The sequence below is a fragment of the Loxodonta africana genome, chromosome 16 (assembly GCF_030014295.1).
Source record: "Loxodonta africana isolate mLoxAfr1 chromosome 16, mLoxAfr1.hap2, whole genome shotgun sequence".
Taxonomy (NCBI): domain Eukaryota; kingdom Metazoa; phylum Chordata; class Mammalia; order Proboscidea; family Elephantidae; genus Loxodonta; species Loxodonta africana.
The window spans coordinates 81,218,390-81,240,085 of NC_087357.1; the positions used below are offsets into that span (position 1 = coordinate 81,218,390).

The 21,696-nt window shown below is 54.5% G+C and overlaps 2 protein-coding genes across 4 annotated transcripts in view; one reads left to right on the forward strand and one right to left on the reverse strand.

Annotated features, from left to right (window-relative positions):
- Window positions 1–244: 244 nt before the first annotated feature.
- Window positions 245–21,696, forward strand: part of RASSF4 (Ras association domain family member 4) — a 39,774-nt gene continuing 18,322 nt past the window's right edge. For 2 of the 3 annotated variants that reach the window (XM_064269814.1, XM_064269815.1), the window contains exons 1-2: window positions 9,852–9,945; window positions 10,855–10,930. In XM_064269814.1, the coding sequence (XP_064125884.1) occupies window positions 9,884–9,945; window positions 10,855–10,930 (138 nt within the window). In that variant the 5' untranslated portion in view covers window positions 9,852–9,883. Of the gene's footprint in view, window positions 372–9,851; window positions 9,946–10,854; window positions 10,931–21,696 lie in introns of those variants that run through there. The other variant, XM_023547146.2, reaches the window with a different exon arrangement.
- On the reverse strand, window positions 14,587–18,512 carry DEPP1 (DEPP autophagy regulator 1). Its single transcript, XM_010589293.3, has 2 exons — window positions 18,040–18,512; window positions 14,587–17,338 (listed from the first exon to the last, which is right to left on the reverse strand). Exon 2 carries the CDS (start codon window positions 17,309–17,311, stop codon window positions 16,715–16,717), a length of 597 nt encoding a protein of 198 aa, XP_010587595.2. The 5' UTR covers window positions 17,312–17,338; window positions 18,040–18,512; the 3' UTR covers window positions 14,587–16,714.

Consider the following 21,696-nt stretch of genomic DNA (forward strand, 5'->3'; position numbering starts at 1 on the left):
CGGGACGGCCCTGGCGGAGTCATTGGGTGGTGCCGGAGGAGGGCGGGGCGGGGCGCGAGAGGTGTCATTGGGCGGTGCCGGAGGAGGGGCGGGGCGGGACGGCCCTGGCGGGGTCATTGGGCGGGGCTGGGCGGGGCTGGGCGGAGGGGCGGGGCGGGACGGCCCCGGCGGAGTCATTGGGCGGTGCCGGAGGAGGGGCGGGCGGGGCCGGGCGAGGGGCGGGGCGGAGCCGGGCCACCGGCCGGCCCGGAGCGAGGGCTGCAGCTGACGCACCCTGCGGAGAGGCTCGGGTTTCGGCGCTGCCCGGCAGCACCGGTGCAGGCGTGGGCACAGCACGTGCTGCGGCTCCTGGGCGGCGCGATGGGCGGACGGTGAGTGATGCACACACAGGAGAGGCCGGGGGAGTCCAGGAGCCCACCGGAGCCCTGGCGCGGCCGGCGGCCGGGCACTGGTGTCCCTCGGGCCGCCGCACGCCGGGTCCCCTCGCCCTGCCAGCTGGGTCGGACGCCCCAGGTAGTTCCGGGCGCACATCAGGAGCCTCCAGCCCAGGCTCTCAGTGGGCGCTGTGCCTGGCACCTCGTGCAAGGGGAAGGCACTTTGGAGGATAAATCCTGAACGCGAAGGGCGAGCGTGGCGGCAGGTTGCTCTTCAGCCCGCCTCTTGCCTCGGCTCAGCCCGTCTCCTGGAAGCATTTATCTCAGAGCTGGCGGAAGGGACTGGAAGACGCCGGGGGCACAGCTCTCTGAATTTAGAGATAGCAAACCAACGCCCAGGTAGAGCGAAAGGAGTGGCTTGCCCCACAATCGTTTTTATCACAATAGCTCCAGGTCAGCCTAGTGCTAGGCACAGTGCTAAGGGCTTTATTTAGCACAATATGACACGTACTTCTGTGAGATTGGAACTTTCACGATCCCCATTTTCAGATGAGAAAGCAGAAGCTTAAAGAGTTGTGTACTTGACCAACTTTGCCCAGATTAGTCAGTGGCAGCGGCAGGATTTGAACCCAGGTTACCTACTCTTACCCGCTGGGTGCAGAGCTCATCCCCCCCAGCTCCCAGGCCTGCACCTTCCACTTTCTGCCTCAGTGCACTTATTAACCTGGCACAGCAGCCCAGTGGGAGGGAGGACCTCCTCTAGTGTCAGGACCAGTGCCAGGCCAATGCCAGTTCTTTCTTAAAACACAGTAAAGAAGGTTAATAACCCCACTGCGCAGAGGAATTCAATAAGGTCGCACAGTAATACCTGCCGATATTCTAGAATAGACTCCACAGCCATGCGCATTCATTTGTTTCACTGTAGCGTAACCGACCCTGGCCAGTGCCAGGTGTCAATTTAGACTTGTTGCCAGAAGCTATGCTTAAAAAAAAAAAAAAGGTTGTAAGTGAATCAGTAGTTGTTGTTAGTTGCCATGAGTCACTCCATCTCATGGTGAGCTTATGTATAACTTCCAGTGAAATGCAGGTCTGTCTGCCTCCTGCTCCTCTGCTGAGCTCCTGAGCTGCTGCCCCCAGAGTGAGAGGTGCTAGGAAGAGGAAGGGCGGGGCGGGGGGGGGACAGGAGGACAGGGAAGGGGATAGAGAGAAGACCAGAAAGAAAAGGGGAAAGAGGAGAGAAAGGGGTAAAGGAGAGAGAAGAGGGAAAAGGAAAGGGGTAGGAGAGGGGGAGAGAGAAGGAGGAAAGCGGGGAAGAGGAGGCTCACCTGGGCCAGATGAAAGAGACTAAATTTAGTCAGGTCAAGACATTGCTGGCCAGAAGTTGTAAGGGATGTGTTCCAGCACCTTTTGGGTGTATACTAAGCCTGTTTTCACTGGTTTAGTCCTAATTCTATGAGTAGGTGGTTTAAAACTTGGACTGCTAGACAATGATAGGTAGTGAAAAACAGGAACCCTGGGTTGCATCCCAGTTCAGATCGTATAGATGCAAAGCCTCAAAGGGGGCCCTGACTGTTGGGTTGGCCAGAAAGCACTCTGGAGTGGGCCTTTGGTTCTGGTTCTGCCTCGGCCTAGCTCAGGCACAGGTCACCACCTCTCTGGTACAGTCAGCTATATTTCCTTGAGCACAAGCACTCTTCAGGGGCCTCTTGCCTTCTTAGGGTCCCACATGTCCTACTGTCTCTGTGGAGTCCCTGACTCCCATTGTCAACAGTGACAATTACGGAAGCTTTTGTTGATCATGGGTGAGCACCATACCAGGCCCATTATACATATCTGCTTGTTAGCCTTCACAGAAATGAGGATTGTAGTTATTTTAACTAATGAGGAACCCGAGGTTTAGATAGGGAAAGTGACTTGCCCAAGGTCACACAGAGTAGTGTTTTTGAACCCAGATTCTTGCAAAGGCCGGGGGGTTACCCTATCAAAGAGTACATTGATGAAAACACTTTGAACTTATTTTACAATTAAAATTAGGTAGGAAGTGGCTACACTTCCCAATGTTTCTGCAGTTTTTCATGTTTGCCAAAGAAGAGCTTGCAGTTCACTTGGTCCCCTTTTCTAGCTGTGCTGACCTCTGTCCCCAGGTGATTTGGGACTGCCACTCCCTGCCCCACCTCACCTTGGGTTTCTAGGGCGGGGTTGTCATCAAGCCCCATAGTCACAGAGCTGGGTGGAGCCCTGAAGACACCCTAGGCCATCTGCCAGTAAAACCCTGGCTAAACTGAGGCTCTGGGATGGCACAGTGTGCCGAGGTCATCCACCATCTGCCAGTAAAACCCTGGCTAAATAAGGCCCTGGCACGGCACAGCGTGCCGAGGTCACCCACCAAGCTGACACCGCAGCAAAACCCACACCTAAACTTCTGTCCGTGCGTCCCTGCCTCCTCCTTCTTCCTAGGACACATTCAGCAGAGGGTCTTCACCTGGAATCGGGGAGTCTAAGAGCACACTGGCCAGGGTCCCCTGAGCCCCCTGCGACGGTATACAGATTTGGAACATGTGTTTGTGTGTACACATGTGTACACATATGCGTGCATTTTACTGGGGAGAAGGTCTTTAGCTTTCATGAGACTCTAAAGGTCTCCATGACCCAGAAGTCATGCAGCATGCCTCAGCTGTCACAGGAACCACCCACAGCAGCTGCACATGGCACCCAGGGCCTAGCTCAGTGACTGTCACAGGTGGGGGGCAGCTGGAGAGAGCACCCAGGGCTGCCCTGCGGCAGCTGCCACTTAGTACTGGGCCCTCTGTTCAGCCACCCCTGGGATGATTGGCCAGTGGTCATTCCGAGCCCCTGTTTGGCCCAAAGAGCGTGGCTGAGAGGGTCCCTGTTTCTGTGGATACCTCTTCTGCATGCAGGTGAGCCTGGTGGAAGAGGGGTGTCCCCACAGGACCAAGGAGTGTGCATCTAAGGGGAACAGGACTGGAGACAGCTTTCTTGCCCAAGGTTGCCGAGCCTTGACAGCAAGATCAGAAACCAGAAATCCTGCCAGAAATTCCTGCCCCTGGGCTGGGCCCAGGAGGAAACTTCGTGGAGGAGGCCAGCTGTGTGGGTGCTGAGGGCCAGACTCTTCCGAGAAGGAAGACAGTGCAGGGCAGTGGGTGGGGAAGCACAGGCCTGGGGAGGGGTAACTTCAAGGCTGTGTGAAGTGAGCTGGGAGCCCCAGCTGGCTGGGGGCATTGAGGCTTCCTGTCTTCCTGCTCTCCCTCTACCATTGTCACCTCCCTCTTGACTGTCTTCCTACAGCTCCCTAGCTAGTCAGTCCTGGGTGGAGGCCAGGAGGGATGAGAGTCCAGATGGGTGGGCGATGGTGGAGGTGGAGAGAGAGAGGTGGGAGGTGGAGTGGGGGGCTGGTGTGAGGCTAGCCAGGCTGGAGGGGCCGAGGGCAGGGACTCCTGAGCTGCTCCTGCCATCTCACTCAGAACAGCTGGCTTTCTAGGCAAAATGCTGAGCCAGGGGAGACCGTGTTCAGCCAGACACCCCCTCACCCTGCAGCACCCTCCCTAGCCAAGCTCCTGCCTTTGTGTTCTGTTTAAAGATCTTTGGTGCCTTCCTGCTGCCTGTGGCTGGTGCTTGAAAGCCCTAGCCCTGTGTTTTGGAGCCAGGTATTTGGGCCTCCCAGGAATGCAGCCCTTCTCCAGCACCTGCCTTCGCCCTGGGATCCCCCCAACCGCCCCTCCCCCCCCGCTATGGGAGAGAGACTGGGCTGAGAAGGTCCCAGGTGTGCCCACCGGCTCTCGCTCCTCATTTCTTTGGCTTCACACATCTTTCTTCACCTGCTTAATTCAAATCATGCCTAAAGTAGAAAATAAGAATCACAGTCTCATGAAGTGTTAGAACAGAGGTTACCAAGCTCTAGGATTTCAGACATGCTTAAAACATTTAATTTGGATATCAATAGGTTTTCAGTTTTGCTAAGTAAGGACAACCACTACCATCTATTCTCACCATTATTTTATGAAAGAGACGATACCCTAAGATTACAAAGTAGGAAGGACATAGTCTTAAAAAAGAAGACTTTAAAACATTCTCAATTTAGCTTCCTGAAAACTCCACTTCCTTGGCCCTCTCTCCTCATGTGGCCACTGACCCATAGGCATTGGGCTCCATGGCTACTGAAGAGTCACAGGGTTGCCTTCTCCTCTTATACCCGCCCCGTGACCACAAAAGAGGAAAGAGGCCCAAGCCTAGCAGTCATCAGGGCTTCGGTGTCATTTGTCCCAAACCTAAGTGAGGGACAATAGCAAGGGCTGGTTGGTGTCAGCAGCCCCCCCCCATGCTGGCAGAGTAACCAGGGAAGTGGAAAGAAAACAGTTTACTGCCCTTCACTAGGGACAGGTAACTGGGGCTGGCACTCTGCCTGCAGCCCCTTGGGGCCCCTCCTCTGGGGGGTGAGAGCCCAGACTGCAGCTTAGCTCTCTGTTTGGGGCTGAAGGAAAACAGGGCAGAGCCCCATCCAGCCTGGGGGTTGGGGGAGGGAAGCAAGCCAAGACTAAGCTGACAGGCTCCCCAGAGTGGCAGGATTGTGCCTGGGGTGGCACATAGGCCCCGCCTCAACCCACCTCCCTGCTCCTCCTTCAACCAAAGCAGCCTCCATTCTATCCATTTGTTTAAAGATAAGATTGTGCTGTCTCTAAAGGTTTGAAAAACACTCAGAGAATCTGGAAGGCCCCACTGGGGCACAATTCAGTGATTCTCTGTTGAAGAGGCAGTTTCAAGAAAAGGCTTCAAATGGAGAAGTCGCAGTGTGCTGTCTTGTTGGGGTGCGTGCTCTCTACCTCTCTTCCCCTCTCTCCTCCATCCCCCCAACTCCCTCGTTCACCAGCTAGTTGTTTAGAGGATGCCCCTTTTTTTAGTTCATGTTTATTCACTTTAGAACAAGACACTGGTAGTGTCAAAATGAGTGAGAATCTCCTCACCCTCAGTCTGGTAAAGGACATCAGTCGTATGCAGTGTTCAAGTTTAAAGCAGAATTTTGTGACTGATCCCAGAGCTCAGTCTTGGAACTCAAGGGAGACAGAGGTTTTGCCCACCTGGAACCAGGGATGAGACACCTGAGAACCAGCAAGATCAAGTGACTTGCCTGGGTCCACATAGTTGATGGGTGTCAGAGAATGGAGAAATATGTGGCTCTCTCCCAGGAGAAACTGTTTTCTATGGTGCAGAGGTACCCACCCTGTGAGGCTCCAGATCCCGCTGGCAAGCTGGATGAGCCTGCTTGACTGAGCTGGCCCTTCATTGCCTTCCATCAACCCTGCTTTGACCTCCCTGCCATCATTTCTTATATTGTGCTTCCTTCTCTGTTCCTGCCAAGCTGAGCTACTTACCCTGCCAGCCCTCCTTCCCCCTTCTCTCTTCACCCTGCCATCTGCTGTCTCTGACCCCTCCTTTACTTCCTCTTTGATCCTCCTCCCCACTGAGCGGCTACCCCCAGCCCAGCTGGTTCCATCCAACTCCAGCTGGAGGCACTCAGCACGTTGTCATGTCCTTACAAGAGCAGAGCCTCTGGGGTTAGAGCCTCCCAAAGGCCAGGGCAGGGAGGACTCTGTGATTCAGCACAGTGGTTTTCTAGTGGTGTTACCCAGAGCCCTAGGCAAGCCCTGCATGGAGCCCCCCAGCCACCAGCCTCACTGTCACCCAAGGCAGCCCCCTTTAATCTGAGCAGCATAAATATTCCATCTCAACAGAGGGTTCTGCAGTTGAGAAGATTTCAAACCCATCCGAGGTCAATATTCTTACTGTTCAGATGGGATAATTAAGGCAAAGGGGTGCAGCTGAAGCCACACAGCTCCCAGTCCAGAGCTCTTTGGGAGGAATGTTCAATTAAGTGTCCCCTGATTGACACAGGAAATTCCACATGTAAGTGTTCCTACTACATGAAGCAAATGGGCGTATTCCCCTGACGTCGTGGGGGATGAAGGTATTGTAAACTGAATCATGCCATGAATCAGAGGTCACACAGTGCAGCCCCACAGAGTACATCCATCTTGCAATTTTTTTTTTTTTTAAATCTGGCTGTATTTTATACATATATGTGTGTGTGTGTGTCCTTTATAGCTGAATTACTGCATTGATCAGGGTAGTCTACGTTATGCTGTAGTCACAAATCCCTGAAATGCCAGCGGCTTATCACAACAGAGGTTTATTTCTCTTTCCCAGTTCATGTCCAGTGTGGGTTGACAGAGGGCTGTGGTCACTTGGGACCCCAAGCTGATGAGTAAGGAGTTGCACCAGCTGAAACATGACTTTCTGGGTCACTGTGACAGGGGATGAGAGAGCTGGGGCACTGCACGTTAAATGGGCTGGCAGTGACAGACACACTCTGCATGCGGCCCGTTTGTCAGAGGTGGTCACATGGCCCACTAACTGCCAGGGCTGGGGAATGTGCGAGACCACATGGTCCTTCCAGGAGCAGTGTCTCTGCCACAGTCACTGAACTTTAAAAGTGGAATGTAGCCCATAAAAATCCACATTCTTGGCGTCTTGTAAAAAACCAGAAGAGCCACCCCTTAGAGCAGGAATGTGCCCGCAGCTTCCTGTGAGCTCTGCTGACCAGTGTCCCTCAGCTGGGGCCTCTGTGTTTCCTGGAGACTGATATTTTTTTATTCCAGCTATTTCTGCACAACCTGGGAAAGCCGACTCTGCCCCCCACCCCTGCCCCTGTGAGGCTTCTTGTATTGATTCAGTAGTTTTAACATGTTTATGGCTCTCCTGTGATGTGGCAGGCTTGTACTAGGTGCTGGGAATAGGTGAGAAAGCAGAAAAGCCACATCCCTGCCTCACGATGCCCCTGCAGGGTGAGTGGGGAGCTGGGAGGAGGTGCTGGGGCCCAGCGGGGCTGCTCTGGCCAGGGGTTTCTGCGAGAGGTAACATCAGAGCAAGGAAGAGGAAGAAGTGGTGTTCCCAGCAGAGAGCAGGACCCCAAAAAGCCCAAAGGGAGGAAAAGGCATAGAGCCCACTCAGGAGGCTGTAAGCAGCTCAGGATGCTTACAACCCACTAATTCAGTGGTTCAGCGGGAGAATTTAGTGGTAGAATTCTCACTTTCTGTGCAGGAGGCCAAGGCTCACTAACGCACCTCGTAGACCGCCGCCACCCATCTGTCAGTGAAGGCTGTGTGCTGCTCTGATGTTGGACAGGTTTCAGCGGAGCTTCCAGATTAAGACAGATGAGGCGGAAAGGCCTGGCAGTCTGCTTCTAAAAACCAGCCAATGAAAACGCTGTGGGTTGCACTGGTCTGATCTATAACTGATCATGGGATGGTGCAGGACCAGGCCACATTTCATCCTTTTGTGCTTGGGGTCACCATAAGCTGGGGGCTGACCCGACAGCAGCTAAGCAGCAGCTCAGGAAGGCTGGGGCTCAGAATAGAAAGTGGGGAGGGATGGGAGAGAGGCTGGCTACAGAGATAGGCAAGAGAGCAGACCACCTCCTATTGGTCTCTGGATCATTCCAGCTCTTGCTCTAACGCACTTGCTTAAAACCAGATACAATTGTGCCATGAACCCAGTCACATGGCCTACCCTGGACTGAAGTCAGCTTCTGCACGGAGGGCGTTAGAGGAACTACCCAGAGAGAGAGCCCAGCAGGTCACTTTTTCCAAAAGCCCAAGTACTGAGGAACTGAAACTATTTTAAAATCCCTGCTGCCTGCAGAGAAGAATGCAGAGCCCCAGCTCCCAGGCCCCGATGCCCCTCTTCCCCTCCCTGAGCCCCAGGAGGTGGAGCCTTGCTGCAGGCTCATAGGGGATGCTCTTCAGGGGGACACGGCCCCTCTCCAAGACGCAGGATGCCTTGCTCTGAAGCGTGGCAGAGGGGAGATGTTTATAGGATGGCTCTGAGGGTGCTGGGAAACCCCTCCCTCAAACCATGCCCCTTCTCCAGGCCAACCATAGTTCCCTGCTTCCAGAATCAAGCGCTCATTCAGGACCGACTGCAACACAGAGGAGGCCCATGGTGTCTGTGGATGGATGGAGCAGGGAGGCAGAGAACAGCGTAGGCTGGGCTAAGTCAGGCCCAGGGGACATGGTGCTTGGGAGAGATGGACACAATCCACCCCGAGGACATTAGCAAAGATAGCAGCCAGGACGGATCTTGAGCCCCACAGTAACCTTTCCACACATAGGTTGGGAAGATGCAACTGAGCAGAACTTTGTGGGAATAGATGTTGGGGGTTTTGTGAAGGAGCAGCTCAGTGTGACTCACCTTTGGGCCACACTGTGTACCCTGGCTGTGTGTACCCTGGCTACATATGCCCTGGCTGGTCATACCCTAGCTGTGTGTGCCCTGGCTGTGTGTATCTTGTATGTGTGTGCTCTGGCTGTGTGTATCCTGTATGTGTGTGCCCTGGATGTGTGTCCTGGATATGTGTCCCCTGGGTGTGTGTATTCTGTACGTGTGTCCCCTGGATGTGTGTGCCCTGGATGTGTGTACCCTGGATATGTGTACCCTGGCTGTATATACCCTAGCTGTGCGTACCCTGGCTGTGTATACCCTGGATGTTTGTGTCCTGGCTGTGTGTGCCCTAGCTGTATATACCCTGGCCGTGTGTGCCCAGGTTGTGTTACCACCCAGTATTACTTAACTTCTCGGATCCTTAGCTGTAGCTTGGAAGATGGAAGTTAGATGTAGGTTCAGGACTGGAGAATGTGTGTACATGTGTGTGTCTGTATACGTGTGTGTGAATTGTGTGCACACATTTGTGCATATGTGTGTATGTGTGCATGTGTAGGTTCAGGACTGGAGAATGTGTGTACGTGTGTGTCTATACGTGTGTGTGAATTGTGTGCACACATTTGTGCATATGTGTGTATGTGTGCATGTGTAGGTTCAGGACTGGAGAATGTGTGTACATGTTTGTGTCTGTATATGTGTGTGTGAATTGTGTGCACACAGTTGTGCATATGTGTGTATGTGTGCATGTGAATGCATGTACGTGTACATGCCTGTGTGGGTGTGTGCATGTGTTTGCATGTGTGTGTTGTGTATGTGTGTGTGTGCATTTGCATGTGTACACGTGTGTGTGTGTACATGTGTGGGTGATGCTTTAGCTCACCGCCCAGCATATAGAAGGAGGGAGGCCAGGGGGCTTGGCAGGACTGGTAGAACAATGCTGAGGTAAAAACCATTGCTGAGGTTGTCCCAGCAGGAGGAAAGCAGGCATGGGGTCTGATCTGCTTAGGGGACTGATTGAAATTCCTGGAGATTATGGGGAGTTTGGGGTGGGGGTTGGTACGGCGGGTGGTACCCTTGGCTTGGCAGTTCACACCTGGCTTCTCAAGTGGCACATGGCTGCCACATGGCAGAGTGTGGTCAGAGCCTCTTGGCCACACCTGCCTCGTGGCCTCCGCATCAGGGCTGTGAGCACTAGGGAGCTGGTGCTGGCCTCTTGGCTTACCTGTCTCTGTACCTTCCTGGCAGGTGACTTCCAAGTCTGCAGACAGGAGGAGAAGATGAAGGAAGATTTTCCACCTAGTTCTCACGTGCCCATCAGCAACAGCAAGTCCATTCTCAAGTAAGCCTTTGTGTCCCTGCTGTCTCCTCGGCACAGCCACTCACTGTCAGGGTGCCTCTGGTGGCTCCCAGCAAACCTTGGCATCCTTTGGCCTACAGCTGCCTTCATCATCACATGGCTGTTCTCCTTCTGTCTAATTCTGTGTCTCTTCTCCTCTTTTATGAGGACACCACTCAGATTAGGACCCATCCGAACTGATAATATTTCAGAGATCCTATTCCCAAACAAGGTCATATTCACAGGCACAGGGGTTAGGACTTCAACGTATCTTTTTTGTAGGGGCACAACTCAGTCTATAACACTCACCTAGACACAGGCTGTGGCTCTCCCTTTATCCTGCGAGACATCATTTGGTGGGGTGGCCTGCTGAGGACTTTTGGGGTCCTATGAACTCGCTGCTGTCCCTTAGTCCCTGGATTGTACCCTCTGGAAAGTCATGATGGGAAATAGGGGAGCCCCCCTCATGGTGCCACCACCACAGCAGCAATAGCTGCCCTTGTAGGAAGTGATATGGGGACAAAAGCAAAAGTCTTCAAGATGCTGGCACCCTTTGACACACTAAGCCAGACCTGGGGGTTATTCTGAGGAGGTGACTCAGAGATCAAGGACAGAGATATTTGTCACTGGACGGTGATCTGTAATAGCGAAAGTGTGGAAACACCCAGATATGCAGGGATGGGCCCGTCACGTGAGTTTCAGTTCCTTCAGTCCCGTGTCTTCTAGGAGAGCCCGTATGCGAGACCCTCTGCAGGGCTAAAAGGCACAGGTCATGGTGGCATCCTCTGATTATGCACAGCTGGCAAGATGGGTACTGCTATGCCCATTTTAAAGTGAGGAAACTGAGGCCAGTGAACAGCTTGCCGAGGGCCTTGGCCACCCCCGGAGAGTGTCTGGTGTCTGTCTTTTTAGGTCAGAGCTCTTAAGCCTACTAAAAACCTACAACTGCTACCATGAAGGCAAAAGCTTCCAGCTGAGGCACAGAGAGGTAGGTCCATTTCTGTTCTTCATCCATCAAGTCACCATTTATCCTGCTTTGTTGAAGACAGCCCTGGTTCATACCTGTTGTTTCCAGGTAATTATTTATACTGCCCCCTACACTCTCGGAATTGTTCTGGTTTGGAGACTAACTTATGTGGTCATCCTAGTCATTCATTTCCAGGGACAGGGACCAGGTTGCCAGTGGCCAGGATACCTCCCTTGGGGACCTAGTAAGTGGTGCTGAGATCCAGAGCCTCCCTGCCAGAGTTCGGAGCAGGTGGAAGTCACCTCATGACTTCCACCTCTGTCCAGGACTTTTCTCCAGGTGAATTGCTGGGACATTGGAATTTGAAGCCCAGAAATAAGGAACGCAGCGAAGGGCTGTGGCTTACGCAAGATCACAGGGTGGCTGAGGAGTGAAGACAGGGCTTCTTTGCTGGCCAATCTGAATAAACATCAGAGGAAAGCCTTCAAAGGGAGGAGAGGTGCCCAAAAGAGACCCTGTGGATGTCTGTGGGTGGTCAGTCTGTAAAAGTCCCTCACAGTTGCTGTCATATAACTTGGCAGGGCCCACAGTCAGTAGCTCCTTGCCGTCCCTCCCACCTTCCCGAGCCACGTGCTGTCTCACAGGAATCTAGCAGCCATGTAGGGCTTCCCTCCACGGGCCTCTTCCCTCTACATGGCAGGACTCTCAAGAGGCCACGTCCATAGACCGGATGACTTAGTCCAGCAAAATCAGGCCCTGGGAGAAGGGCCAGGCACCTGGAGGGCCCCGTGGTGCCCAGTGCCACACTTTCTACTTTCTGCAGCTCCTTCACGCCCACCCCATCTCATTGCATCTTCCCAGCACTGTATCAGTCAGGAGGGACTCAGTCTTCTTACAGTAACAAATAAGTCCCAAATCCCAGTTGTGTAACACAACAAAAGCTTACTTCTCACTCAGGCTGCACATCCAGTGTAGGCTGGCAGACCGGCTCATCCTTGTTACTCAGGGACCCAGGCAAACACACCACAGTGGTGGGAAAGGAATGTGGTTAATTGCATATTCAAAACACATTGCCGTCATGTCGATTGAGACTCTTGGCGACCCATGTGTGTCAGAGTAAAACTATTCCGTGTGATTTTCTTAGCTGTAAACTTAATGAAAGCAGATCACCAGGCCTTTCTTCTGTCATGCTTCTGGGTGTCAAGTTGACAGTGGGCAAATCTCCCACTCTTCTTCCCCCTTAGCCCACCCCACCGCATATACCTCCTTGGCTACAACCCCGCCCCCTCGGTGCTGCCGCCTGCCTCGTGCTCTTGACTCATGCTGTTGCTTACACCTGTCCCATGCCACAGGCTGGGGAGACCCCACCACCCTGGCCCACCGCCCCAGCCCACCACCCCCAGCCAGCTCTTCACTGCCCTGGCAGAGCTCTGACCCTGCAGCCTGCTGTCTTTGATTTGCCCCGCCTGGGTCTGTGTCCCCATGCCAGGGACAGTGCCTAGTGCCTGTGCACAGCAGTTGAATGGCTAGCCAGCAGGTGCTGGCCTGGGGCAAGTGAGGATGAGCCCCGTGCTCCAGTGTGCAGACAGGGTCACAGGGGCTTGACCTGCCTGCTCAGGGAGGAACTGATGCCCACTTCGGATCTCAGTGATGAGCATGGGTTGGGGGGGGGGTCTTCAGCACTGGGCCACTTAGGGATTGACCCAAGATGGGGTTCTCAGAGTGTGGTCCCTATACCAGCAGCATCACCTGGAATTGTTAGAAATGCAGATTCTTGGGCTCCATGGCAGACCTACTGCATCAGAACCCCTGCAAGTGGAACCGGCCATCTGAATTTTAACAAGCTCTCTGGGGGATGCTGATGGATGGTCAAGTGTGAGAATCACTAGTCTGAGAGCATGGTCTTGACACTTGGGATTCCCCAAAAAACTTAGGTCGTGTAGGGCGTGGGATTGGGAAGCCCCTGGGCTGTGCCCTATTTGCACGTGACAGGATGTTCCAAGTGGAGAAGTGGGGATCCCACGGTGGGGAAGAAGTGCTCCTGACAGCTCCTGTGGTAGAAGGTTACAACCTCACAAGCCGGGGATTTTCATGGTTCTTAACTCTAAAGAGGATGTGAAAATCTTTCCTTAGAGATGGAAAATGTGTTTCAGGAAACTTCTGCAGTATTAATGGCCAAGGGGATGCCCCCCTGGGGAAGTGTGCTATCTTTGTGAGGTAACATGACTTTAAAGACAGCTATGCCTGGGAGGTACAATTCTGACAGTTTGCATGATGGGTTCTCGGGGCCATCGTGTCCCTCAGGGTCTCACTGGAGCCCCAGGACCTACCCACCTCCCAGAGTAGGAGCCTCAGCAGTCTCTAGATTGCAGGCCCGGGACCTCCTGGGCCTGCGGGCGGGGTGCTCTGTAGTACCAGGCACTTGTTGCAGATGGAGCAGCCGGGCAGGCAGGGGAACTTTACAGTCCTCGCCCATGACCCCCAATACCTGCAGTGCACCAGACACTTCGCCTCTAGTCTTAGTTATTTGAATACTCATAGCAGCCTTGCAATGCAGGGATGACTGATGCCATTTTACAACGAGACTGGGGCTCTCAAAGTAACTAGTCCCAGGTCACACTACAGTAAGTGAGAGATGCTGGCGTGGCTCCCAGGTCTAGCACCATAATTTATAATACAGCAGTAGCACTTCCAGCACTAAGCTTTACAGGTCTCAGCTGAGTAGCAGTGAAGAGGTCCAGAGACAGGAGCAGTATTGCAGTCGCCAAGTTAAGGTGCTTTCAGGCTGCCATGGGCGGCACCTGGGGGTCCCCTAACAGAGCCCTAGAGGGACCAGCTCTCTCTGCGCTCAGCTGCATCCTTGAGCCATACAGTTGGGGGCACCATCTCCTCCATTGTCTATCTGGTGTCCACAGAACCTAGAGAGACTAAGTGTGTTGGGGGTGGGAGGTGGGGCCACACCCTGGGGCTAGTGTTTCTCTAGCAGCTTTCTCCTGGTGCCCAAGGGTTGAAGGGAGGGATTCCCCATTAAAGCAGACTGAAACTCTAGCTTCTTGTATTGTAAACATTTCCTTGGGGCTAATTTTGCTTGCATTACAAAGAGATGCATGAGCAACTAGGAGCAAGATATACCTTTTGAAGATAGCAAAGAGTTTTAACCAGTGGGGTTGGTATCCCTAAGGAAACACTGACCACCCTCCCAGAAATAAAAATAAAAAATAATTTTTTTTTTCCATTAAATCCACCACAGTCCACTAACAGTATGAGCAAGAGGAAGTAGGGTTCCACAACAGCCCTGGGCCTTCGTTGGGAGTGTGCAAGTGGAGGACTCCCAGAAGAGCTGGCCCTCAGGATAGCCAGCCTCCCACATCTGTATCTCAGCCTCCGTGTGCTCAGAGCCTCCCCTGCTGGCCGTAGTGCGCACTGCACCCAGCCCTCTGCCTAGCCCCAAACCCCTTCCTGGAGCCTCCACCTCGGCCCAACTTTATGTCTCTCCCAGGGGTGCGGAAAGTCAGGGTCCTCTTCCCTGGGAGAATTTCTCCATCCCCTCTCCTAAAGCCTGAAAGACAGGGAATGAGAGACAGTTGACCTTCCCAGGGCTTGGCCCTCCGGACAGCTGTACCCTGGAAGCCACAGGGGCCCCAGCCTGCTCCCCTGGGAATGGCACCTGTCCCCTTGCCATTCCGCAGCAGTGAGCAGAGGACGAATGTGACGTCCGCAGGGGCCTTCACCAGGAAGACCTAGAGTGAAGGGAAACAATTCTGCTGCTCGGCCCTTCTGTACAACAGGAGCTTGAGGCCCTGCCAAAACCCATGATTGCTTTTTTGGCGCCTTCTGAAGGTGTCATTAACCTCTTTTGCCTTCTGTGGATGTGCGCAGAGGAGCCCAGAGCATAGGGTGTCGCCCCCCTCAACCCATCTGACCTTACCAGATGTGGCAGCAGGGTTTTTGAGCCTGGGGGGCACTGGCCAATGCTACCCTGTTGCCAACCGGCCTCCTGCAACGCCAGGTTTCTTTCATGCTGTTTGTTCTCAGAAGGGCTGTGGCGAGGCTGACCAGGTCCAGCATCAGACCAAACTGGGTTCATCCAGTCACTGGCTCGGCAGGCCAGCCCTCCCCCTCACCTCCTGAGGACACTCTGGCTACAGCGGCCCCAGGGCATTTGCAGAAGTGGGACCTGCAGGTTGAGACTCAAAGACTCAGTAGATTGTGCCAGACACTGAATATTTGTATGTGGAGCTTGGAACCACACCTCCAAGGTCACTTGTCCATTGCGCCACCCCCCGCCCCTGCAGGATATGAAGGTGGGGGGTGTCCCCACTGTACAGGTAGGGGACTGAGTAAATTACTTGTCTGAAACTTTCTTTTTAATGTGTGATTTACATTCTGCCTTTCCGCAAAGCACACAAAAGAGAACAGAGAAGCATTTAAAATGTCGAAAGCAATTTAAGGGGCACTGGTTGGAGCCCTGGCAGCCCCGAGGTTAAGAGCTTGCCTGTTAACCTAAAGGTCGGCAGTTGGAATCCACGAGCTGCTCCTTGGAAATCCTATGGGGCAGGTCTACTCTGTCCTGTAGTGTCGCTGTGAGTTGGAATCCACTCGACGGCAATAGGGTTGGTATTTTTTAAAGCAATTTAAAATAGCAAAAAAAAAAAAAAATGGATAGGCAGTGCACAGAGCAAGGAGGGAGGAGGCTCTGTGGCAGAGCTCGGCTCCAGGCCCCCATCTCCGTCCTCCGCCCCCCTTCTCCGAGCACCCAGTGTTCTGGGTTTTTCTTCCTCACCAGGGTCAGCCAGCTCCAGCCCACTCAAGGGAACAGGTATGTGAGGGATCCTGAGGCCTGACCCTTCTAGATCTCTGAGGCTGCTCCTGGCTCTCTGGGGGACAGAATCCTCCTTCTCCACCGTTACCACCCACCCTCACGCTTCCAGATTTCTCCAGGAACCAGGGCCCACCCAGCTATAGGGTCCAGGACTGGTCCAGGCTAGCTTGGCTCAGGCCCACTCGCTTAGACTGCACCTGGCCTAGGCCTTAGGGCACATGGAGTGAGCCCCAGGCCCCTGGCTTGCCTGATGTGCAGGGACTGTTGGACTCCGAAGTGGAGAGCCTGGCCTTGCTGAGGGGCCTGTGGGTGGAGGCCTTGGGGAAGGGATGAGGACAGCCCCTGGTCCGGACTTTTGGCTCCCTGTGGCCTGAGTGGGTGCAGAATGCTGTCCTTGCATGCCAGTCCCAGACTCGTTCAGCACTGGGGGACTCTTGATGGACAGCAGGAGAAAGGCTCACTCTGGAACTCAGCGGCAGCCATGCTGACTCCCTGTGCTTCTCTTGGGCCTCATGGAATACTGGTGGAGGGTGGGGTACACAGGCTGGCCTGGTGGTGTCTGGGGCCCCCCCTGAGCCCCCTAGCATGCAGACAACTTGTCTTCCACCCCACCTTTGCCTGTGAAGTGATCACAACCACCATCCCATGCATGGCTCTTCATGTGCACCCCACTGTGTGTGTGTGTGTGCATGTGCGTGTGTGTGTGCACGATCCCGTTTACTTGTCAGAACACTGGGGAGATAGGCAGTGTGAGTTACCCCAGTTTTACCCGTGAGAAAACTTAACTGAGCCACCTGCTCAAGGTGACCATCCAGCACAGAGGTCTGGCTCTAAACTGGCAAAGCAGGCAGCCCCTGTAAGCAGAGGCCTGCCAGGGACAGCGTGCACCAAGGGGAGGTTACACAGGAGGGGGAGGGACCCTCAGGAAGGTGGCTGACGCATGGACCAGGCATGCCCCTTACAGAGGAAGCCTTATGGGAGGGTCAGAGTTCGTGAATCACCGGGAGGTCCGAGTGGAGAGCTCTGAGAACGCTGCCACTGGGGCGGGGCTGCCTGGAATCCCAGCTGGAGCTCAGGTGCCTGCCCTGTGGCAGCCTCGCCAGAGAGTGCCCAGGGGCCCTGGCATCACAGAACCTCGCTTTGGGCCCACTTCTGGCCTTGCCAGTGTCTGTCTGTCTGTGCAGACCCCAGGGGTTAGCAGAGAGGCCAGTCCTCCTCAGCAAGTCCTTTCTAGTTGGCTGCTTCTCCTGGGACTCCCCAAAGAGCCAGTCCAGGGGGTCGGCTGTGCCAACCCTGGGAAGTAGGGGCCCCTGGCCGCTGAAGCAGGTGGGGATGTCCTGTAGTGACATGGCAGGGTGACTCCTCTCACAGGCCCGGGCTGGCCGGTGCAATCTGCTGGGTCTGTCCCCAGCAGGGGCCTCATCCAGCACAGAAGCGGGCTGTGCTAGCTGACAGATGGACCTCACGTAATCGTCCAGGCTGGGAGAGGGCGGGGGCTCAGGCCCCCTGGACAGCACCTCTTCCGAAGTTTCCCGAATTGTAGGCAGGAGGGTCACAGAGATCAGAAGCCGGGACCGCATGGCTCCTGGCTGGGGCAGATGAGCAGCCTGTGGGCCAAAGAGGAAGGATGGTGAGGGGCTGTGAGGCTGTCCTGATGCCCCTCGGGCATCCTACCCACTTGGGCCCTCATCAGAGACGGCCCACACAAACCCTCAGCCTACATCAGCCTGGGATGGGCGGGGCAGACAGGCTGTGGTATGAGGGCCATCTAAAGTCTCAGGATTGGGAACAGGTGTGTGCCCACACCTGAGCTGGGTGTGGACTCCTGCGCTCTACCTGCTGACATGAAAAACCCACAGGTTTTATTATTACTATTGTTTAAAATGTGTACAAATAAGAGAGCCTAGCCTAACGGACTTGGGTCTGAGGACACCTGGGTTTAGATCCAGGATCTACCACCCGTTGACCTTGTGACCTTTGGCAAAACCCTAAACTCTAAGGCTGGTGACATCCATAAAACAGGGCGATAACACCTGCCTCACGGGCTTGTTGTGAAAAACACAGGAAGCACCACCCCGAGAAGCCACTCCACAAACTACAAGTAAACAACAGGCCCTCCACAGCCTCTGCCGTTGTTCTGTGCCATCCTGGCATCACTGGCCTCTACCTCACAGTCAGGCTGCTCAGACCTCAGGCTGAGAACCACCCCCCAGCCCTCCCACCCCACCCCCCCACCCCCCCACCTACCCCCCCGCAATACAAGGCAGAGCCTTTTCTTTCTCCAGCCAGAGGGCAGTTGCACTCTTACCTGTAGCTGAGGGGGCCTGGGGCGGCAAGAAGTCCCAGGACACTCTGGGCCTAGGCTGGGGTCTGGTGTTGGTCTTGGGATGAGGAAGGTAAGGAGGACTGTGTGTCCAGGTGGACCAGGTTGTCTGACGAGCCTCACCAGCCTGGCAGCTGCTTTTATACCTTCCCACCAGCCTTCTGTATATGCCAGGAGGGCCAAAAATAGCCACTCAGGAAGGCTCTGAGGAAAACAGCCTGGGGCGGGGCCTGGCCCAGCTGCAGCTTAGAGCCTATGTCTCCAGCTGTGAGAAGCCCAAGGTTGTTCAGGCTGCTGCCAAGGGAGGGGTGGGCAGCCTCTCCCTGGCTGCTGGGTTGCCAGAGGGGCGGGGGCTCCAGCGGCCACCGCCCCAGGGCTCTGCCACCACCACCTCCATCTAGATGTGTTTCCCACCCTAGTGACACAGCCTCACTGGTCCACAGAGCCCTCAGCCTGCATCTGTGTAGCCTGGGCACACCGTCAGTGACTGGTGGCAGCTAAGACTGGCTCACAGCCCTGAAGACTGGGACCAGGGCAGCCTACCAGGGCTGCCATTGCCCCTTACCAGCTCTGTGCTCTCTAGTGGGAATTTACCTGTCTACTTGTTCAGCAGGTAGCTAACGAGTGTTCTTGTGCAACTGGTGTGTTCAGGGCCCGCAGCATGAATGCAGTCACTGCTCAGGTACCAACAACAGCCGCGGAGAAGAGTAACGGGGAGTGGGCAGAGAGCAGACGGTCAGCCGAGTCCTCTGGGAAGGGGACTTAGAGCAGAGATCTGAGTGGTGACAGGTAGGCAGAGAACCAAGTGAAAATCTAGGTGGTACGTGGTCCAGATGCAGGGGACAGCATGTGACAGGGGACCTGTGTGCCCAGACCATGTGGGAGGAGGCCGGGGAGCAGTGGGCCTCAGCGTGGGCTCTGGGCTTCCCTCTGGACGAGATGGAAGGCCATGAAAGGTTTGCACAAGAGGATTAGGCCTGGCTTATTTTTCTATGATTCATTCTGGCTGCTGTGCATGGGTTGAGGGGGTGGCTAACAGGGAGCCAGGGGGCACCTTGGGAAGCGTCAGGAAGCTGTTGCCAATATCCAGGAGTGGCCACACACCGGCCCTGAGGACAAGGTGGGCAGCATGTGGGAAAGCCCTTTGAAAAGAGCCAGAGCTGACTGCTTCTCACACAGTGAGGATCCTGGGCCCTGGGTCAGACCTACCTGGAACCCTCCTGCCTGCATCCTGCAGACAGGAAAGAGGACAGCTGTGAGGTGAGAACCCAGGCCTCCCTGTGGGATTGTTGGACTAACCTAGGACCCCCAGGCAAGGGGGAGTGCCAGATCAGAAGTTTGTGCATGTTGGGTGGGGTGTTCCACTCTGAACGAAGGCCTGGACCAGGGTGGGTGGCTGAGACAGGGGATCAGAAGTTCAGCTAGACCCTGAAGTCTCTTATAAGTGGATGCTTCTGGGAGCCTTTGTCTGTGTCTCTGGCTTTCTTTGAAGGTATTAACCCGTTACCCATTGCCATCGAGTCAATTTTGAATCATAGCAACCCTACAGGTAAGAGTAGAACTGCCCCATAGGGTTTCCAAGGAGTGCCAGGTGGATTAGAACCACCAACCTTTTGGTTAGCAGCCGAACTCTTAAACAGTAGGCCACCAGCATTTCTTTGAATGTATTAGCAACTAGCAAATCAATTAACAGGCTGAACTGAGTAGAGAAGGGTTTGGTTTGACAGAAAATTGAGAGGCTCCAGAAGTAATCCCCGAACATTTGTAGGGGCTTGAGGCCCCTTATGGGTTGCCTATCCCACCACCAGCAGCCAGGGGACCCGGGTTCTCTTCCCAACGCCTTCTGCCCCTGGCGTGGTTTCTGCCTCTGCCTGAGTTCCTACCACACCTGTGGGTGAGGGGCTGCTCCTCCATTCAGGTGAGCTAGGTGGAGGGGTGGCTGGTACAGTGCTGGGTGGCACTGTGGGGCCTTACACACTGCCTGTGCAGGCACACCAGACCTGAGTGACTGGGCCAACTGATTCCCAGCCAAGCCAGCCAACGACCTCCAAGACCAGCAGCTCTGCCAGGCACCTCCCTCTGCCCTCCCAGTCCCAGAGCAACCCCTCCCAGCCTCAGCCTGCATTGTCAAGGTCCACAGGTTTTCTGTGAGTCTGTGAAATATGGGACCCCACCAATCTCAGATGTCCATCCCCACTGGCTCTCCCCAGCTGCTCCGTCCCCTACTCCTAGGGTTAAATGGCTTCCCGTGGGGTATCTCTTTGTCTGTGCCTTCTCCTCCGGACTGTTCCTCACCAAACTGCCATGTTAGACGCCCTCCCCTCCCAGGAGCCTCCAGAGTCTCTTCCGTCTATGGAACAAAATGCCATTCTCTGCTGGCAGTTAGGGCCTCCCGAGGAGGTGACTCCCCCTGGCTTTTGAGTTCTCCTGTGACTGTCTGTCTCCAGACTGACCAACCTGCTCGTGAGCACACAGCCCTTTCCTGCCCCTGCATTTGCTCAAGCAGGTCCCCTCACTGTGCCTCTTGAATCATCTTCCAGGGCCTGGTCCTGAAAGCACCTTCTCCCTGACTTCTGACTGGGAGCACCGTAACTGAACTGCTTAGCAGTGGACATGCCTTCCAGGGGATGGGGTGCCCCCTGCTAGCCAGGGAGCCACTTCGTACCCCATCCCGTGCCCCCTTGTGTGACTGGAGTGTGAGCCCCTATGGCTGGGCGATGTCTGCTTCCTCTCCCTCTCCCAGGGGTCAGGGAGGGGTGGCGGTGGTGATTTCCATGAACCAGCTGTCCCCACAGGCCAAAGTGTTCTGAGGGGTGGGGGCTCCCCCCAGGGGCATGCGGACATGTGACAGAGGCACCTAGGGCCAAGACAGGAAGTGAACAACTGAACCCCACTTTAGGTTTTCTTGTTATTCCCATGGCCCCGTTACCTCTAAGAGCACAATACTCGCCTTTCCTTTAGAGGGAGGAGCTTAAAATACCTAATGGTTGGTTACATATTTGCTGCCTGTCAATATCAATGGTTATCAAAAATACCTCTTATTATTTTTTAAAGCAAATAGAACAAGGTCATATCAGAAAGCTTTGCGTATTTTTGATAACCTTATATCAGTGGTTAAGAGCTTGGCTGCTAATGAAAAGGTCGGCAGTTCAAATCCACCAACTACTCCTTGGAAACCCTATGGGGCAGTTCCACTCTGTCCTATAGGATCACTATGAGTCGGAATCACCTTGACAGCAATGGTTTAGAGACATTAGAACCATTTTCTCCGTGGATTAATGGGATGTCAGACTATTACTAATTAAACATCACCTCGACACTGCCCAGGACACCCCTTTGAGTGCTGCCAGGAGCAGAAAGAAGTTTCCCACAACAGTGCTAGTGAGGAGAAAAGGCTGGAATCTGTGAATCCCAAAAGTTGCTCTAGATAGCAGTGCAATGAAAGAGGCTAGTTTGAAAGGAGATTAGGAATTTGGAGCCATAGTCAGAGCCAAGAGGAGCAAGGCTATGGGGAGAGGACGAGGGTGGGAGGTGCCTGTCATGAAGCCCGGAGAGTGCAGGGAAGCAGCCTGGCCAGGCCCTGGGAAAGGAGCTCAGGAAAGACTCTGGAGGGGGCACTGTAGACTTGAGCCTGCAAGACAT